Source organism: Dromiciops gliroides, chromosome 2 (assembly GCF_019393635.1).
Source record: "Dromiciops gliroides isolate mDroGli1 chromosome 2, mDroGli1.pri, whole genome shotgun sequence".
NCBI lineage: Eukaryota > Metazoa > Chordata > Mammalia > Microbiotheria > Microbiotheriidae > Dromiciops > Dromiciops gliroides.
In genome coordinates this window covers 35,418,380-35,434,443 of record NC_057862.1, presented here as the reverse complement: position 1 = coordinate 35,434,443, position 16,064 = coordinate 35,418,380, and the positions used below count along the sequence as shown (strand labels likewise).

General features: G+C 44.2%; 1 protein-coding gene across 1 annotated transcript in view; it reads right to left on the bottom strand.

Annotated features, from left to right (window-relative positions):
- SCAPER (S-phase cyclin A associated protein in the ER) overlaps positions 1-16,064 on the bottom strand; it is a 379,320-nt gene that overhangs the window by 86,376 nt on the left and 276,880 nt on the right. The window contains 2 exon segments of the mRNA XM_043987611.1: positions 10,511-10,546; positions 10,548-10,635. Of these exon segments, the coding sequence (XP_043843546.1) occupies positions 10,511-10,546; positions 10,548-10,635 (124 nt within the window).

Genomic DNA, 16,064 nt, shown 5'->3' with positions numbered 1-16,064 from the left:
TCAGACACCGAAGCAGCCTTTGGTGGGTAGAGGTTCAGCATTGCAAAGATCCCCACAATGGACCTGGAACCGCAGAGAACTAACAAATGGTTGTCATCAAACAGAGGAATCCTCAGGAAGACAGCAAAGACACCAGGGAGACCTGGCACCAGGAGGGGCTGTGACGATTCCCTTCACGGGAAGGCAGAAGCTTCCTGAAGTTTGAGAAACATTGAGAAGACCAATACAATGACAGCTGCTGACCATGTGTGAAGAAAAGCCGTTTGCAATGGGCACAAGAAGAGAAATCCTGGAATACTGAAGATTTAGAAAAATGACAATTTTTATGGAGGAAATTCCCTTTTTCATTCCCTGTTATACAAAACCACTGTCACAAGTCCAGGTGCACCTGTGAGTTCTGGGCATCTTCATCAGACTGTAAAACACTCACCCTAAATGTCTGGTGGATCTGTTACTTCCAGAAGACTATTCTCTAGGAATGATGGTAGTATATCTTAGTACACTAAGAAGAATTTTCCTAGAATTCCATAAATTCCCACATGGAGTTGGAGAATTGTGACTTCACCTTGCTCCACACCACATGATTCAAAAAGTTAGGGAAATTCAACCAAGAGATAAAGATAAATGCTTCCACATTAGTCATGTTGTAAAAGAAGCATCAGAACAAAAAGAGAAAAAACCCACAAGAAAGAAAAAGACAAAAAAGTGAAATAGTATGCTTTGATTGGCATTCAGGACTCCACAGTTCTTCTTCTTCTTTTTTTTTTTTTTTAAGTGAGGCAGTTGGGGTTAAGTGACTTGCCCAGGGTCACAAAGCTAGTAAGTGTTAAGTGTCTGAGGCGGATTTGAAACTCAGGACTCCGGGACTCTGGGGCCGGTGCTCTATCCACTGTGCCATCTAGCTGCCCCCACAGTTCTTTCTCTGGATGAGGATGCACTTTACATCCTGAGTCTTTGGAATTGTCTTAGATCATTGTTTTGTTGAGAAGAGCTTATTCTATTACAGCTGACCACCACACAATGTGAGGTTACTGTGTACAATGTTCTCCTGGTTCTGATCACTTCACTCAGCATCAGTTCATGTGAATCTTTTCAGGTTCTTCTGAAATCGGCCTGTTCATCATTTCTTATAGCATAATAGTATTCCATAATATTCATGTACCACAATTTGTCAAGCCATTCCTATTTGATGGGCATCCTCTCAATTTCCTATTCTTTGCCACCACAAAAGAGCAGCTATAAATATTTTTGTACAAGTGGATCCTTTTCTTTTTTTTATGGTCTCTTTGGGATATAGACCTATTAGTGGTACTGCTGGGTCAAAGGGCATGCATAGTTTTTATAGCCCTTTGGGCATAGTTCCAAACTGCTCTCCACAATGGTTGTGATCAATTCACAAACACCAAAAACAATGCATTAGTGTTCCAATTTTCCCCAGTCTTCTCCAACAATGATCAATTTCCTTTTCTGGGCATATTAGCTAATCTGACAGGGTATGAGGTGGGTACCTCAGAGTTATTTTACTTTGCATTTCTCTAATCAAGAGTGATTGAGAACATCTTTGCTAAAAGGTTACGGATAACTTTAATTTCTTCATCTGAGAACCTGCCTGTTCATATCCATTGACCATTTCTCAATTGGGAATGCCTTGTATTTCTATAAATTTGGTTCAGTTCTCTGTTATTTGAGAATGAGGCCTTTATCAGAAACACTGACTATAAAAATTGTGTCCCCAGCTTTTTGCTTTCCTTCTGATCTGGCTTGTATTGGTTTTGTTTGTGCAAAACCTTTTAAATTTAATGTAATAAAAATATCTCTTGTTAGGTCATAAATTCTTCCCTTCTTCATAGGTGTGATAGGTAAATTATTCCTTCCTCTCTTAATTTGCGTAAAAAAAAAACCCTTTATGTCTTAATCACGTACCTATTATTTTTGGCATATGGTATAAGACATTGGTCTATTCCTAGTTTTTGCCATACTATTTTTCAGTTTTACCATTAGTTTTTGAAAAATAGTGAGTTCTTATCCCAGAAGCTGGAGTCTTTGGGTTTATTGAACAGTAGAGTACTGTAGCACCTGACTTAAAACTTCACTGATAACCTATGGGCCATCTCAAGACTAGATTTGGAAAAATGGACCATATGTATGGCTTAAAGGTCCAGTTTGAGTGTGTGTTGCTTCATGGTGAAGAATTAAAGGAGATGTGTCAAATCTTATTGAAATCAAAAAGTCATCTTGTGAATACCAAATTGTGTAAAACAGAGAGAGGACCTATTGAATACTAAAAAGTTTTTTTAAGATAGAAAAAGTTGTAAAGTTATAGTCATTCAATAAACAATTATATTGCTTTGTCCCAAGTAAATGAACATTATGAATGTCTAGTTGCTTTGCAAAACTTCAAAGTCCTATCTGAGAATGAATTGGACTTTTGATTCATTGACATAGGGAAATCCTGATGAGTAAACTTCCTTAGATTAAGTGTTTCCCCCCCCCTCAAACAGATGCTCCCTGTACATGACTGTTTAAATTTCAGCAATTGTATGACTGCAGCACAGAAAACAATAAAAAGAATTTACATTTTAGATGGCATTATCACTCAATTTATTTACATGAGAAATACAGTAATGGATTTTTTCAGGGATGAAGCTATACTGTATAACTGAAATTTTCATATGACCAAAGCTCATTCCTTTAAGGACAAAAACATTTAAAAAGAACTATTTTGATTGTATGCCTTTCTTTTTTGTTGGTTTGTTTGTTTGTTTTTTGCGGGGCAATGGGGGTTAAGTGACTTGCCCAGGGTCACACAGCTAGCAAGCATCAGGTGTCTGAGGCCGGATTTGAACTCAGGTACTCCTGACTCCAGGGCCAGTGCTCTATCCACTGCGCCACCTAGCTGCCCCTAGATTTTTGTCTTTTCTTGATGACTCATAGTGATAATTTAGGAACATGAAATAAGTAATGATATAGTGAGCAGATACACTGGGAGTTATGTCTATGCCCCAGCCAAAGAGCTGTTGGCCCTATGTCTCCAGCTTGTCTTGCCCCTAAGATTTCCGAAGGGAGGCCTACCCATTAGGTTCTAGCCAACAGAGAAGCTGAAAGATGAGGTTGGGATGACATCAAACACAGCTGGCAGACATTCCAGGGGAGGAGGGATCTCCTACACCCAAAACTGTCCTTCATTTACTCCAGGGCTTCACTGGTGATGAACAGGAAGGAAAAACCAGAGGTCTAGCCATTGGGGAGCCATACCAGCAAGAAGTCTGAAAGCAGGTTTGGAGGGCCCAGTCAAGACCAGAGTAGTAGGGAATCATCCCCCTAGGTCCTGAATTCCCTCACTCTCTGGACACTGACCTTTCAACAGGCCGTGAGTGGAAAAGCAGACAGAGGATGCTTGTTAGCTCCTGGTGGAAGTGGCTAAGTATCAGCCCCTGAACCACGGCTAGGAACTCCCGAGTTCGAGGCATTAAAGGTGGCTTAGGAAGAGGCTCTGGGGAATCCCACACTTGTTTTATTGTATTTGAGTCATTACTTCTGCCTCTGTGGTCACAGGTAGAGACTAGACAGTGGGTAAAACCACAGCTGTGCATTCCCTCTATTACACCAGGAGCACAAATTCAGGGTCTGAACCCCTTTTTCATCTCCAGCTGAGAGCTGCTATCCGGGCTGATGGTGAAATGTAGGCCTCTTCATCCAGGCATTCACCATAATATGCTCCACTCATCGATAGCAAACATTTGCTCCAAACACAATAAAACCAGCTTATTGTTATCTGGAAATAAAGATCCACGGCAGAAGCACAGAGAGCAAAGAAGTGGATTGGAGAGAGCACAAGACTCTGGGGGATGAGTGCCACCAACCAGCCAGGTAGGACTCTCAGGGGGGCAGCCAATCCTGCCCAGGCCGATCCCACCTGGAACCCGTCAGTGAGCCAGAGAAGGCTTCGTCTGCTCAGGATCATATCCAGCTGTGGTCTTCCTTCACACTTGGCTGGCTGCTTGCTCTGGAATCAAACTGCACTCCATCCTCGTCCTCTCCACTGCCCAACTGGGAAAAATGACACTTCCCATCAGCCCCCTTGTTGTTTTTCCTTTCTGAAGAGGACCAGGGACATCACAGGTCGATGTCTCGATTTGCCATGAACTGCATTTAAGTTAGGCAGTTATCCAAAGTCATCAGCCTCACTCTCCCTTCTGGAGTCATCCAAGCCCAGGGCAGGACAAAAGTCAGGATGACTGCTGATGGTCCAGGACGCACAGGATGACCTGGGAATCTTTGATGTCTGACCAAGCCTTAAGCATCCCACAGTGTCCGATTCAGCCCCTTTCATGGCTGTTAGAACAAATTGTTCTCATTCACCCACTGGGCTGGGGGAGGTCTTCATGGGCTTAGTGTAGACATCCCCCAACTCACCTGCAGGTTTGAGGCTGTTGGTTACCCTCAACCTGGTTCTGTCTGTATGCCAAGGCAATCTTACTGGGCTGTGGCCACTGTGCATACTACAGCTTCTTGGAGCCCCAGGTGAGAGAGTTGGGTGAAAAGGAGACACCAAAGGTGGATTAACAGCCTCCCCCAAAGGCTCGGCCCTTCTTTTAAAAAAGTAATTTATTTGGATTTTTCACATTCTTTAATGAACTGCAAATATTTTATTTGAATTTTTGAAAATTTTTTTTGAACTGTAAATATTTTAACAGAAAAGACTCCCCTCTCTCCCTTCCCAAGACTGTACAATTTCTCCCCCTTACTCATAAGGGGATAGAAGTTGATTGACATGTAGTATGAAAGAAGGTGGGCAGTTTCTGATACTGTTAGGGGCTGAGTCGAGAGATTAGGTAGATAAACCCAGACAGATCATGCTCCTAGACTTAGGAGATAAATGATGCCACCCAGAAATGGGGTGAGAGAGGGGCTAAAGTTTGCCATCTCACTTAACCATAAAGCTTGGTGCTCTCCCCAAGTGACCTCTGATGCAAAGTGGAGCCATAACTGCCTGAGCTAGCAGGGGGAACAGGGTCAAGTACTGGGGGAACCTGACCTCAAGATGATTAAATAGGAATCAGGGAATCTCAAAGTGGAAAGAAAAGGCATGTAGTCACACCTCTACTAGAGCAGGAATCTCTTCTATAATGTCTCCAGATTTAGCCTCCTCATGGTCAGTTCTTGTCCTTGAGAAGTTTACATTCCCCAGAGCTGCCCCTTTTCTGTCCACTCCCACATTCTTTTTTTTTTTTCTTACCCCATTATTTTTTAAGAGCCTTTGGAAATTCTCCTTGCCTATATTTGAAAGTTTATGTTAGGGTGGCAGCTAGGTGATGCAGCCCTGGAGTCAGGAAGACCTGAGTTCAAATCCAGCCTCAGACACTTGACACTCAATAGCTGTGTGACTCTGGGCAAGTCACTTTTTTTTCATTGCCCTGCAAAAAAAATACTAGACACTTCCTTCTCAGGTTATTTTTCACCAAAATGTACAAGAGTTGGAAATGGAAAGATTACAACTCTGTAATATGCACGGGGCCAGTCAGTGATAAAGAGACAGACCATGTGTCACCCGCTACTACCCTTTACTATTTCTTTGTCCCTTATAAGATCTAGCAACACATTTTAGGAAATGGCTTGATTGATACTTTGTAGGGATAGTAGTTTACTAAACCACAGCACAAAAATAAACAGCACATTCAGCTACCCCTGCCAAAAACTAAAGGACCCTTTAGTGCATAAACAAAGCAGGCTCTACAACATAGTCATTTAGGAAGAACAGCCACCACCACAACAACGCCTAAACCCTGACCAAATAACAAAAGTCCTTCCATATTCAACATCTGGGGAACTACATTGTGCTTTCCCGTGTCCCAAGCAGCCTGCTGCTGTTACAAAAGCCCATCGGGAGGGGCAGCTAGGTGGTGTAGTGGATAATGCACTAGTCCTGGATTCAGGAGGACCCGAGTTCAAATCCAGCCTCAGACACTTGACATTTACTAGCTGTGTGACCCTGGGCAAGTCACTTAACCCTCATTGCCCTGCAAAAAAAAAAAGAGAGGCCTAGTTCTGGGAGACACTCAAGCCCACTCCTCAGTATTTTGGTGAGTAGCTCTCACATTCCACAGCTAGGCCATTTATCTGTATTTAGTAAATACCTAAATGTGCAAGGGGAAGAGTTAGGTGCTGGTCAAAGAGAGAAAAGATGGAGGCCATTGTCCTTGAAGACTGCACCATCTAGAGTAAGAGAGCAGACAGATGAAGATATTTCACCTACAGGGCAGTATGCAGAAAGTATAAGATAATTGCTGTCGGTCAGCCCCCAAAAGGGTTTGGGGGGGTTAGAGGAGGTGGTGCCAGAGGGGAGCCGAATCTCAAGTCGCTAAACAAGAAAAGCACTTGACTTGGAGTCTGGAAAACTTGGCCCTGATGCTTCCTAGCTGTGTGACCTTGGGAAAGTCACTTTCTTTACTTCTCTAGCAGAGTTTTCTCTTTGCTAACAAAGGAATATTAAGGTGAAGAAGCAGAGGCCAAAGAGGTGAAGGGACTTGGCCAGGTCACACTGCCACTAGGGTCAGGGCAGGATCTGAACTGAGGTCTTGAGCAGCAGAATGAGAAAGGGAGAAATCATCGAAATGACCTTTGGCATCAGAATAGACATTATCACTGGTCAAGAAGGAAGAGCGTCTGCTCTCCAGTCACTGCCCAGGAGCCAGGGTTTGGGCTCATTCAGCACCAAGAAAACAATCCTAAGACCAGGCAAGCTTAGCCCAGTGGATCAGGATGACAGTGTGTCCCTGCAATACTCTCCAAACACTTCACCGCAAAACAAGACACTCGACTGTCACAGACGCAGAGGCTGCTGCCTTTCCTTGGCATCTTCTTCTCTGCTCCCTTTTAAAAGGTTCACCAACATCACATAAATTATCTAAAGCTTCTGTGTCACTCTTCAATGATAAAAATGCTTGACTCAAGAAAATACATATATGCAATTTAAAGTGGTATCTTTACACACAGTATCTCAAGGTTAGCAGGCAACTAAGAATCAAGATGAGTTTTCAAAAACAAATATTTAGTGACACTTAAATGAATGAAACATTAGAATAAATTATAAAGTTCTGGATTAAATACCTCTCTAGTTTAACTACCATACTTTGTAAATCAAATGAAATCTCTACTCAGATGACAAAATTATACATGTATAGAAATTAAAAACACAAAGAAGTTAATTTTGGTACTGACTTTTGAAGGTGAGATGGATGGAATGAATGAATTACCCAGAACCTTTTAACAGTGACCCACAGAGTACGAGTCCGCCTGGGGTTTAGTCCTCACTCATGAAACTCCACCTCATTTGTGATGTTGATTGTGGACAAGTCACCTCCCTTCTTTTGTTCTATTCCTCATCTATAAAATAAATGGGTGGGGGGGCAGCCAATTGCACAATGGATAGAGCACTGGCCCTGGAATCAGGAGGACCTGAGTTCAAATCCAGCCTCAGACACTTGATACTTACTGGCTGTGTGTCCCTGAGCAAGTCAACTTAACCCCAATTGCCTCACCAAAACAAAACAAAAAAACCCAAATAAAATGAATGGGTAGGACTGGAAGGTCTCTAAACTCCCTTTTCAGTTCTGCAATTTTACCATTCTATTTTATGTCTTTTTTTTGTTTGTTTTTTGTTTTTGTGGGGCAATGAGGGTTAAGTGACTTGCCCAAGGTCACACAGCTAGTATCAAGTGTCTGAGGCTGGATTTGAACTCAGGTCCGCCTGAATCCAAGGTCAGTGCTTTATCCACTGAGCCACCTAGCTGTCCGTACCATTCCATTTTAACAACGTTTAAATTGCCTCAAATTATTATTTCATCTAATAACAATAATGATGATAATGCTAACTAGCACTGGGCTATCCTCACGATGACCCTGGGGTCTCTCCCAGAGAAATGACTGGGGCCCAGCTGCTTTTATAGCCTCCCCTCTCCACTGAGTGAGTGCACCAAGATAAGTACATTTGTGTTGAATGAATGAATCAAACCTTGTTTTGCACTTAACCTCTAATCCTCCCTGGGTTAGAATATCTATTTGTATGCCTTAAAGTCGCATTAGAAGACTGCTGGAATAACTTTTCTCTGCAGACTTCAGGTCCCACAGCCAGAATACAACAGTGTTAGCAGGATGATATTTTTCCTTTCCTCGTTGCTCTACTTGGAGAAAAGCTATTTGAGGAGGTTCTACTTGTTATTGCCCCCCATGTGCTGACTAATCACGTCCAGATTACAAGAGTAAAAGCAAATGTGCACAGAAGTCACATCACAGGAATGAAGCTATCATTTCTTCGGTGCTTCAAAAGGACTAAAAGGCTTTCCCAACATGACCTCGTCTTATGCTCAACAAGGACCTTGGGAGGTAGTTCTGAGACTGAAAAGGAAGGCTCTGATCCCGACTTGAGGCTTCCTGATGGCAGAGGCCCAGCACCGGACCGCTTCAAGAACTGTCATGTACAAAGCTGGCCGGGACCGTTATACATAAAAAACAAACAGAACCTAAAAAAGATGAATAAGGCCTTGGAACAGAAACTGGCCTATCAGCCCTCTCTTCCTGGGGTATAAATGCCACTCTGCATCTGCGTGCAAAAATAGACAGCCAGACTGTGAAAAGTGAAGAAGAAGAGCAGAGACACCAGACCGCGGCCCCCAGCCGAGGGAGGAAGGACAGAGGGAGGGGCTTCCCAGTGTCAAATGCAGGGGAATGCACCAAAGCCTGCGAGTCAGACGGCTTCATTATCAGGGAGGCGGCCGTGCTGATTTGCTCATGAGGGAAGAGAAAGTAGCCCGGCATCTTCAGAAGTCTCCTATTTGACCGAGGTGCAGAGGGTCTGTTGTTTTTCAGTCATTTCTGACTCTCCACGACACCATCTGGGGCTTTCTGGGCAGAGATGCTGGAGGGGTTTGCCATTTCCTTCTCCTGCTCATCTGACAGATGAGGAAACGGAGGCAAACAGGGTGAAGTGACTTGCCCAGGGTCACACAGCTAGGAAGTATCAGAGGCTGGATTTGAACTCAGGAAGAGAAGTCTTCCTGACTTCAGGACCAGAGCTTTATGCACTATGGCACCCCCTAGCTGCCCTGAAGAAATCAGTGAAGTGTGCTGTTTGTCCTTGAAGAGGACGGTGACAGACGTCATGACTTGCAGTGATTTGGATTGAAGCGGGGGAGGGCTGTGCAGAATCACCAGCCTCCCTCCCTCCTCCAGAGCCATCTGGGTCCAGTGGCAGGATATACATCAGGATGACTGGAGATGGCTCCAGATGCAGTGGGAGACCTTGCTGTGATGCTTGTTATCCTGGGGAAGGAAAGATCTATGGGGGCCGGGATGGCAGGGGGGCATCATGGAGAAGAGGCATGAGCCCTGTTCTGAAATAGCCACAATGTCTGGAAGGTACAGAGAGAGAGACAGGCTTGGCGTGAAGAAGAGCTCCCGGGCCATCAGAACCGTCCAGAGAAAGGGAGGGCTTGGGAGGGCGGATGAGGGGCGACAGACTCAGGTGGTACAAGGAAGTCCCCTCTTGACCAGAACTCTGGCCTGATCGTTCCCAGCGCTCTGCACACTGCACAGGCCCGGGTGTTTCCTCACAGACAAGGTCACCTGATCCATCCCAGCTGCCTCGCTCCTGACCCTGGCTTCTTCTCCACCTCCACCAGCGCCTTTGGGCGGCGCTCCTAGAGAAGGGAGCTCCCTGTGACCTGAAGCTCCCGACTGGGACTGAGTGTGAATTTGTGCCAATTCCCCTGGCCTGCGCCAGCCGGCTGGTCCTGAACCAGCCCATCTTTCATGTGCCATGCAGCCATTTGCCTCAGCCATCTCAGCCCCAGCCATGGAAGCCTGAGGAGGAAGGAAGGATTCGTTTCCTTGTCTCTCTATCTTTAGCACCTACCACTGAGCCTGCCATTCACCGATGCTGGGCTCCTACTGCTGCCCAGGCCCCAGGCCCCATTGCCACAGTAACTGCCTGCCTAGTTGCTAGCTCCCGTTCACCACCCCCCTGACTTCCTGGCCTATAGCGCCTTTACCTGGCCAATGTCCCAGGCACTAGTCACTGCTGGGAATACAAAGACCCAAAGGAGAATAATCCTTGCCCTCAAGGAGCTTATGCTCTGTGTGTGTGTGTGTGTGTGTGTGTGTGAGAGGATACAGAGCGGGTATAAGCTTGTTCCTTTGGGGGGGGGGGGGCGGCTGGAGACTAGTACATGAGGAGCCAGCAGAAGGGTCTGATTGAGGAGGCGGCACTGATGATGAGGCCTGAAAGCCTCTACATCCTGCAGCATTTGCATGATGCCGCTGGCTTCTTCATGGGGACCCGAGGACCTGCTTTTTCAGGATCTGATGATTATGTCAGTACCACTGGCTGGCCCCTTGTAAACCTGTGCCTTTCATAATTCTTTCTGAGAAAAGGGAAGGAGTCTTGCCCTATCTGCCAATGTTTACTCAAGGAGAAACTTCCTGTCAAAAAGCTACTTGAGCGTTACAATACCGTCAGCTGGTGGATCAGAAGGTCCATTAAGAAGGTTGATCTTGTTGCTTAAACAGAACATATGCACAGTTTCTGAGCAGTTGCTACAGGTGAGGTTGTTACACGTTGATGCATTGCTGAGAGACCTAGAGAAAGAAAACATTTCATTTGATCAAGTTTGGCAATTATCCTCCCTGCATCTTAACACCCCAAAGTCTTGGTCACAAAGTAATACGCTGGGGCAGCTAGGTGGCGCAGTGGTAGAGCACTTGGCCCTGGATTCAGGAGGACCTGAGTTCAAATTTGACCTCAGATGCTTGACACTTACTAGCTGTGTGACCCTGGGTCAGTCACTTAACCCTCATTGCCCCACCAGAAAAAGTAATACACCAAGTACCCTGGAGGTCTCTTGACCAGCCAGCAGGGTTTGTGCCTTTTATGACTTATGACTATGCCATGGTGTTTAGCCTGCTGACGCCTTCCCCAGGCTGCCGTGTTTAAGGAAAGCATCTCAGAAGCTTAACTCACAATGTACTTGTGAGCTTTTAACATGAAAGCTGTTTGCACAGTGTTCTGTCCCACGTGATGGGAAGGCCCATGATGGGAGCAGCTCTCATCACCTAGGGCAGGCAGGGTGTGACATACAGCAGGTGCTTAATAAACATCTGAACTGAAGTGAATACCCAGAATTCCAAGGGGTTTACCCAGGTATAAACAAAAAGGGGTTTTCACCCTAGAGACATTTTTGAGAGCTCGCTCTGTTGCTGCAAAGACTCAGGTTCATGATCGTTAAATGCACCCACCTTGACTCTTGCCTATTGAATTTATCTTCTAGGTAGTAACGAAGCCCTGACTTTAACCTGTGTGACCAAGCCTCTGGTGACCTACCTCCACATCCTGAGAATCTTTTGCTTTAAGGTACTGTGCTAAGCGCTGAGGACGTGCAGAAAAAAGACCAAACAGCTTTAGTCCACGAGGAACTTCCATTCTAGTGGACAGACCAGCACAGAACAAAGACAAGCAGCCAAGACATCCTGTAGTTTCCTATAACTTATAGGCAGTGATCTGCAGACCTTCTCAAGAGGTGCCTCTAATGGAGCAGCAGGGAGGGGGTCTGGCACCTTAGATCACGGAGTGGGAACAAACGACTCTTCAAGGTTATCGAGTATACTCTCCATGGGAACCCTTTGGACAAAGAAAGCCTTTTAAATTCTTATGGGGTCGGAGGAAGGAAGTCTAAACAAACCCTGGCCCCTTGAACAACAAATAGGAGGCCCCCGACTTTTTAGTTCTTGGCTATCTGACCCTAAGCATCACTAACAGAATTTATGTAAGAGAATAAAATGGGTGTTCACTGGGATTCACTCAGCCAACCAACTTGATCTGTTTTTTTTTTTTTTTTTTGGTGGGGGCAATGAGAGTTAAGTGACTTGTGCAGGGTCGCACAGTTAGTGTCAAGTGTCTGAGGCCAGATTTGAACTCAGGTCCTCCTGAATCCAGGGCCGGTGCTTTATCCACTGCACCACCTAGCTGCCCTCTAACTTGATCTGTTTTCCAGGAAATTTCTCTAGCTTTTCATCCAAGGAGTGGGATACCAAAGCCCTACTCAAGGCTATTGCTAACTGTTATGAGAAATGGCTTGTCATATGAGAGGCAGCATGGTGGAGGGGACACGACCTCGGATCTGGAGTCAGGAGCCGCAGTCCTTGCTCTCTGCCCTGATGCTCAGTAGCTATGGGAGCCTGAGTGAGTGAGTGATGAGATGAGTGGGTCCAATGCCACTTGCATAACCCACCTCATAGTATTTGGGGAAAGGAATTGTCTAGAAGCCTTCACACGCTATGGAAATGCATCATTAGTCTTTGGGTGCTTGAGACCTATTTTTGCCAGAGAGTAAAGCAATCTAGCATGAGAGAAAGAGTGGTTCACAATGAGATAAATCAGGAGAACCAGATACCAAAGCAGGCTCTCCTCCGGTCATGGAAGGAACTGGAGCAAACCATTTAATTTTTTCTGGGCTTCAGTTTTTCAGCTGTGAAATGAGAGTTGGACTATGGGCTCCTTAAGGGTTCTTTTGGGATAGACAATCTTGGAGGAAATGCTCAGTGTAGGTAAACCTTATTTTATATAGTAAATATGTTCCTCAAGGATTAGATTTTTGAAATGGACTTTAAATTTAGTAGGAAAACTAATATGCAAAGGACATGACTGTAAATCTTTTTTTAAAGTGCAGACTCCTTTTTTGAAGAAGGTAAGTAATTATCCTCTAGTTGATCTGTTTGGGATGTTTTTAGTACAGTGGTTTTTCTTAAAGTCAGGGGACACCTGGACTTAAAAATGAGTTTGCTCTAAAGTACTTTACCATTTCTTAAAGAGAAAACTTCTCATTTACTTTTATGCTGTGAAAAGTACCTTGACACTGTCTTGTACCTGCAAACCTGTCACAAGGAAACACACTTTTGATGGTTATTTTTCTCATGAGAAATGAAGGGGGGAGGGAAGGCAATTGTGACCTCAATGTCAGGAAAAACTTGCCCACTGAGAGAAACCTGTTTAAGAGACCACCTGTACTTGAAGACCACCTGTCAGAAAGATCACTTTTGTGTGGAGCCAGCCCTGGGTGGTCTTCCAAAGCAGGTTTCACTGTAATTTGAGACTAGAGCGACTGGAAGCCTTTGCAGGGTCAAACAGAAGGCAAGGCCAGCGTGCACCTAGGTTGAGAGTGGCTTCTTCAGGGAAGGGACTAAACATCTATCAGTGACAAATTCTCAATAAGTCGGGTTGGGGGCTACACGGCACTTGCTTGCTGAGAGGGGATACCGAAGCTTAGGTTATTACTGAGAGGGCTTCTGCCGAAAACCCCCAGAGGAGGCTGGGCATCCTCAGGAGACTCTCTGTGGAGTAGCCAGAGATTGGGCCCCAGAGAGTGAAACAATGAGACTCACATTTTATGACACTTCGCTTTTCACCAAATGCTCATTATAGGGAGCCCAAAGGGGTGAAGTAAGGGAGGCAGCAGGCATTTACTGGGCCTGTCCTCAGGACCGGGCACTATGGCTCCTTCACCACTCTGGTCAGGGACAGTCAAAATTCCAGCCAAGGGCCCTGCCCCCCTCAGTCAAATCCAAACACTAGATTTCCTCTTACACTAATATAAGCGATACCATAGCGATTCTGAATAAAGGGCTGAAATTTGACCCCATGAAATATACTGTTCACTGTGGATAATCCCTGAAAACTCTTTCCTGAACATGTAACCAATTTACAGGTTGTAAGAAGAACTTAAGAGTAAAGAAGGCTTGCCATGTCATTTGCAACGATGTGCATTTGCCCACTGATCAAGTTCGCTTCAGACTGTTCTGTGTCTAACACGTTCTGCCTTGAGGATCCATTTAAGTTCGCAATTCAATTTAAAATCTGACAGCAAAGTAAACCTTCTTTTTAAAGAGCTGATACCCTTTGTGATTTTATAGCATTCATTTCCAAACAGAGCCTTCCTTTCCTCCCACCCAGCATACTCTTCCTTGTAACAAAGATTCGAAAAGAAAAAGAAGGAAAAAAGGGATAGTTCTACCCAAATGAGTATGATCTGTCATCACCTGAAGCTCATAGGAGGGACCCAAAGGGAGGGAGCCACATCTCTTCAACTCTTCCCTTGGCCAAAATTTGTCATTATAATGACACAGAAGAAAGTCCTTTTTGTTTCTCCCGGCAATTAGGAACAACTGCTCAGATCGATATGAAAAACTAAATTATATTTGAAAATGTTGAGGTAAATATGCAGAAGCAGGCAATTACTTTGGAACATTGATGAATGAATTATGATTGAATCTCTTGGTACTGGAGGGTGAGTAGAGATGACACTTGTGTAAAATCTACTTTTTATTGTCTGTACTTCAAGTTATATTGTTTTATTTCAATCTACATTGTATATTATTATGTTATTACTTGTGATTTGAACCATAGCATATCTGAATATGGGTAAGGAATATCTACATGACAATGGAGTTGTATGGTGCTTTCTAATAGCCATTACTAGTATTTGGGGTTTTCCATCTATCAAAATTCATAGAATTAGAGGATCATAGGGTTTAGCGTGTTTTAGTTTTGTTTTGTTTTTTGATGGGGCAGTGAGGGTTAAGTGACTTGTCCAGAGTCACACAGCTAGTAAACGGTAAGTGTCTGAGGTTGGATTTGAACTCAGGTCCCCCTGAATCCAGGGCTGGTGCTTTATCCACTGAGCCACCTAGCTGTCCCTGGATCCTAGGGTTTAGAAGGAACTTGTGAGTGAGGAAGACCACTGGAAAGAAAAGATAATGTCATTTCCATAGTACAAAACACACTAGAAAAAAAAAACAAACAGCCAGGTCCCACTGCTTGGCTTTTAATCTCCACACACACACACACACACACACACACACACACACACACACACACACACACACACACACACAGTATAAGGCCACCCTGGAAATAGAAACCCTACTCTTTAAACCAAATGAAGAATAAACGATTTCTGAAATTATTTCACGGATAACCGCACTAAAAACAAAATTTAAACTCAAGGACTTTATTGGGACATTGTATTTACATCCATTTATAACAAGAAGGGCTCATGGGCTAAGAGGAGGAGGAGAAGCTTCTTTGCTTTTTGTTTGTAGAGTGCCTATGCTTGAGGTCGATTTAGAACAGTCTTCCTACACACCAACCCGCTGGTCCCACAGGTAACCAAGCACAGCTGTCATCACAAGGTCCTTTTCTGGATGCTGCTCAGGGCTGGAGAGCTGAGCTGAGTGTGCACTAAGAATCTTGTATGGGCATTTGAGAATCACCCCAGTCCTTCTGGGATGCCCTAGAGCAGTGACGGGGAAGAGGCAACCAAGCTCTGAGGCCATGCAACTCCTCTGTGAGAGAGGGAGCTGGATCCTCGAAGCTTGCACGGGCCATAAAAGCAAAACTAAAATTAGTTTTAAAATTCCATTTTCCTGAGCCTTTTTAGGTTAAGTATGTAGACATTTTTACCTGCATGAGTTGATTCCAGTATTTTTATGTGATTGGTTGCAGGTCTGTATGTTTATACCCAATGGGTTCCATTATTCAGATTCATTTTTGTTGTGAAAGAACATAATGCCAACAAAAATAAGCAAAGCTGGTCTTTGTATATTTTTCTCAAACTTTCTTTCAAAGAAGGTGAAAATGATGTATTTGAAAGTATGAAATAAGGAAACATATGAAATTAATGTGTAATCGTCACGGCAAAGGATTTTTAAAAACTGAGAACAGAAACTAGTTAACAAAAATATCTCCAGGATTAGAACATCTTTAAACATGGGTTTGTTTTTCCCCAAGTTGGAAGCATTAGCACCAAAGAAGGCCCCAGGTGGTTTATGGTGTCAAATAGCAGATTACAGTCAGCCAAAATCATTACTCTACTCTTATTAGAGGAACAATAGCTGCCACTGTAACAATTTATTGACAGCTCTTTTGAGATAACTGCAAATGCTTTAATATACCAATCAGAAGAGTGGATTGACCAAACACCTCAGCTAATTAACCCACAAAACTGTTGTCCCCA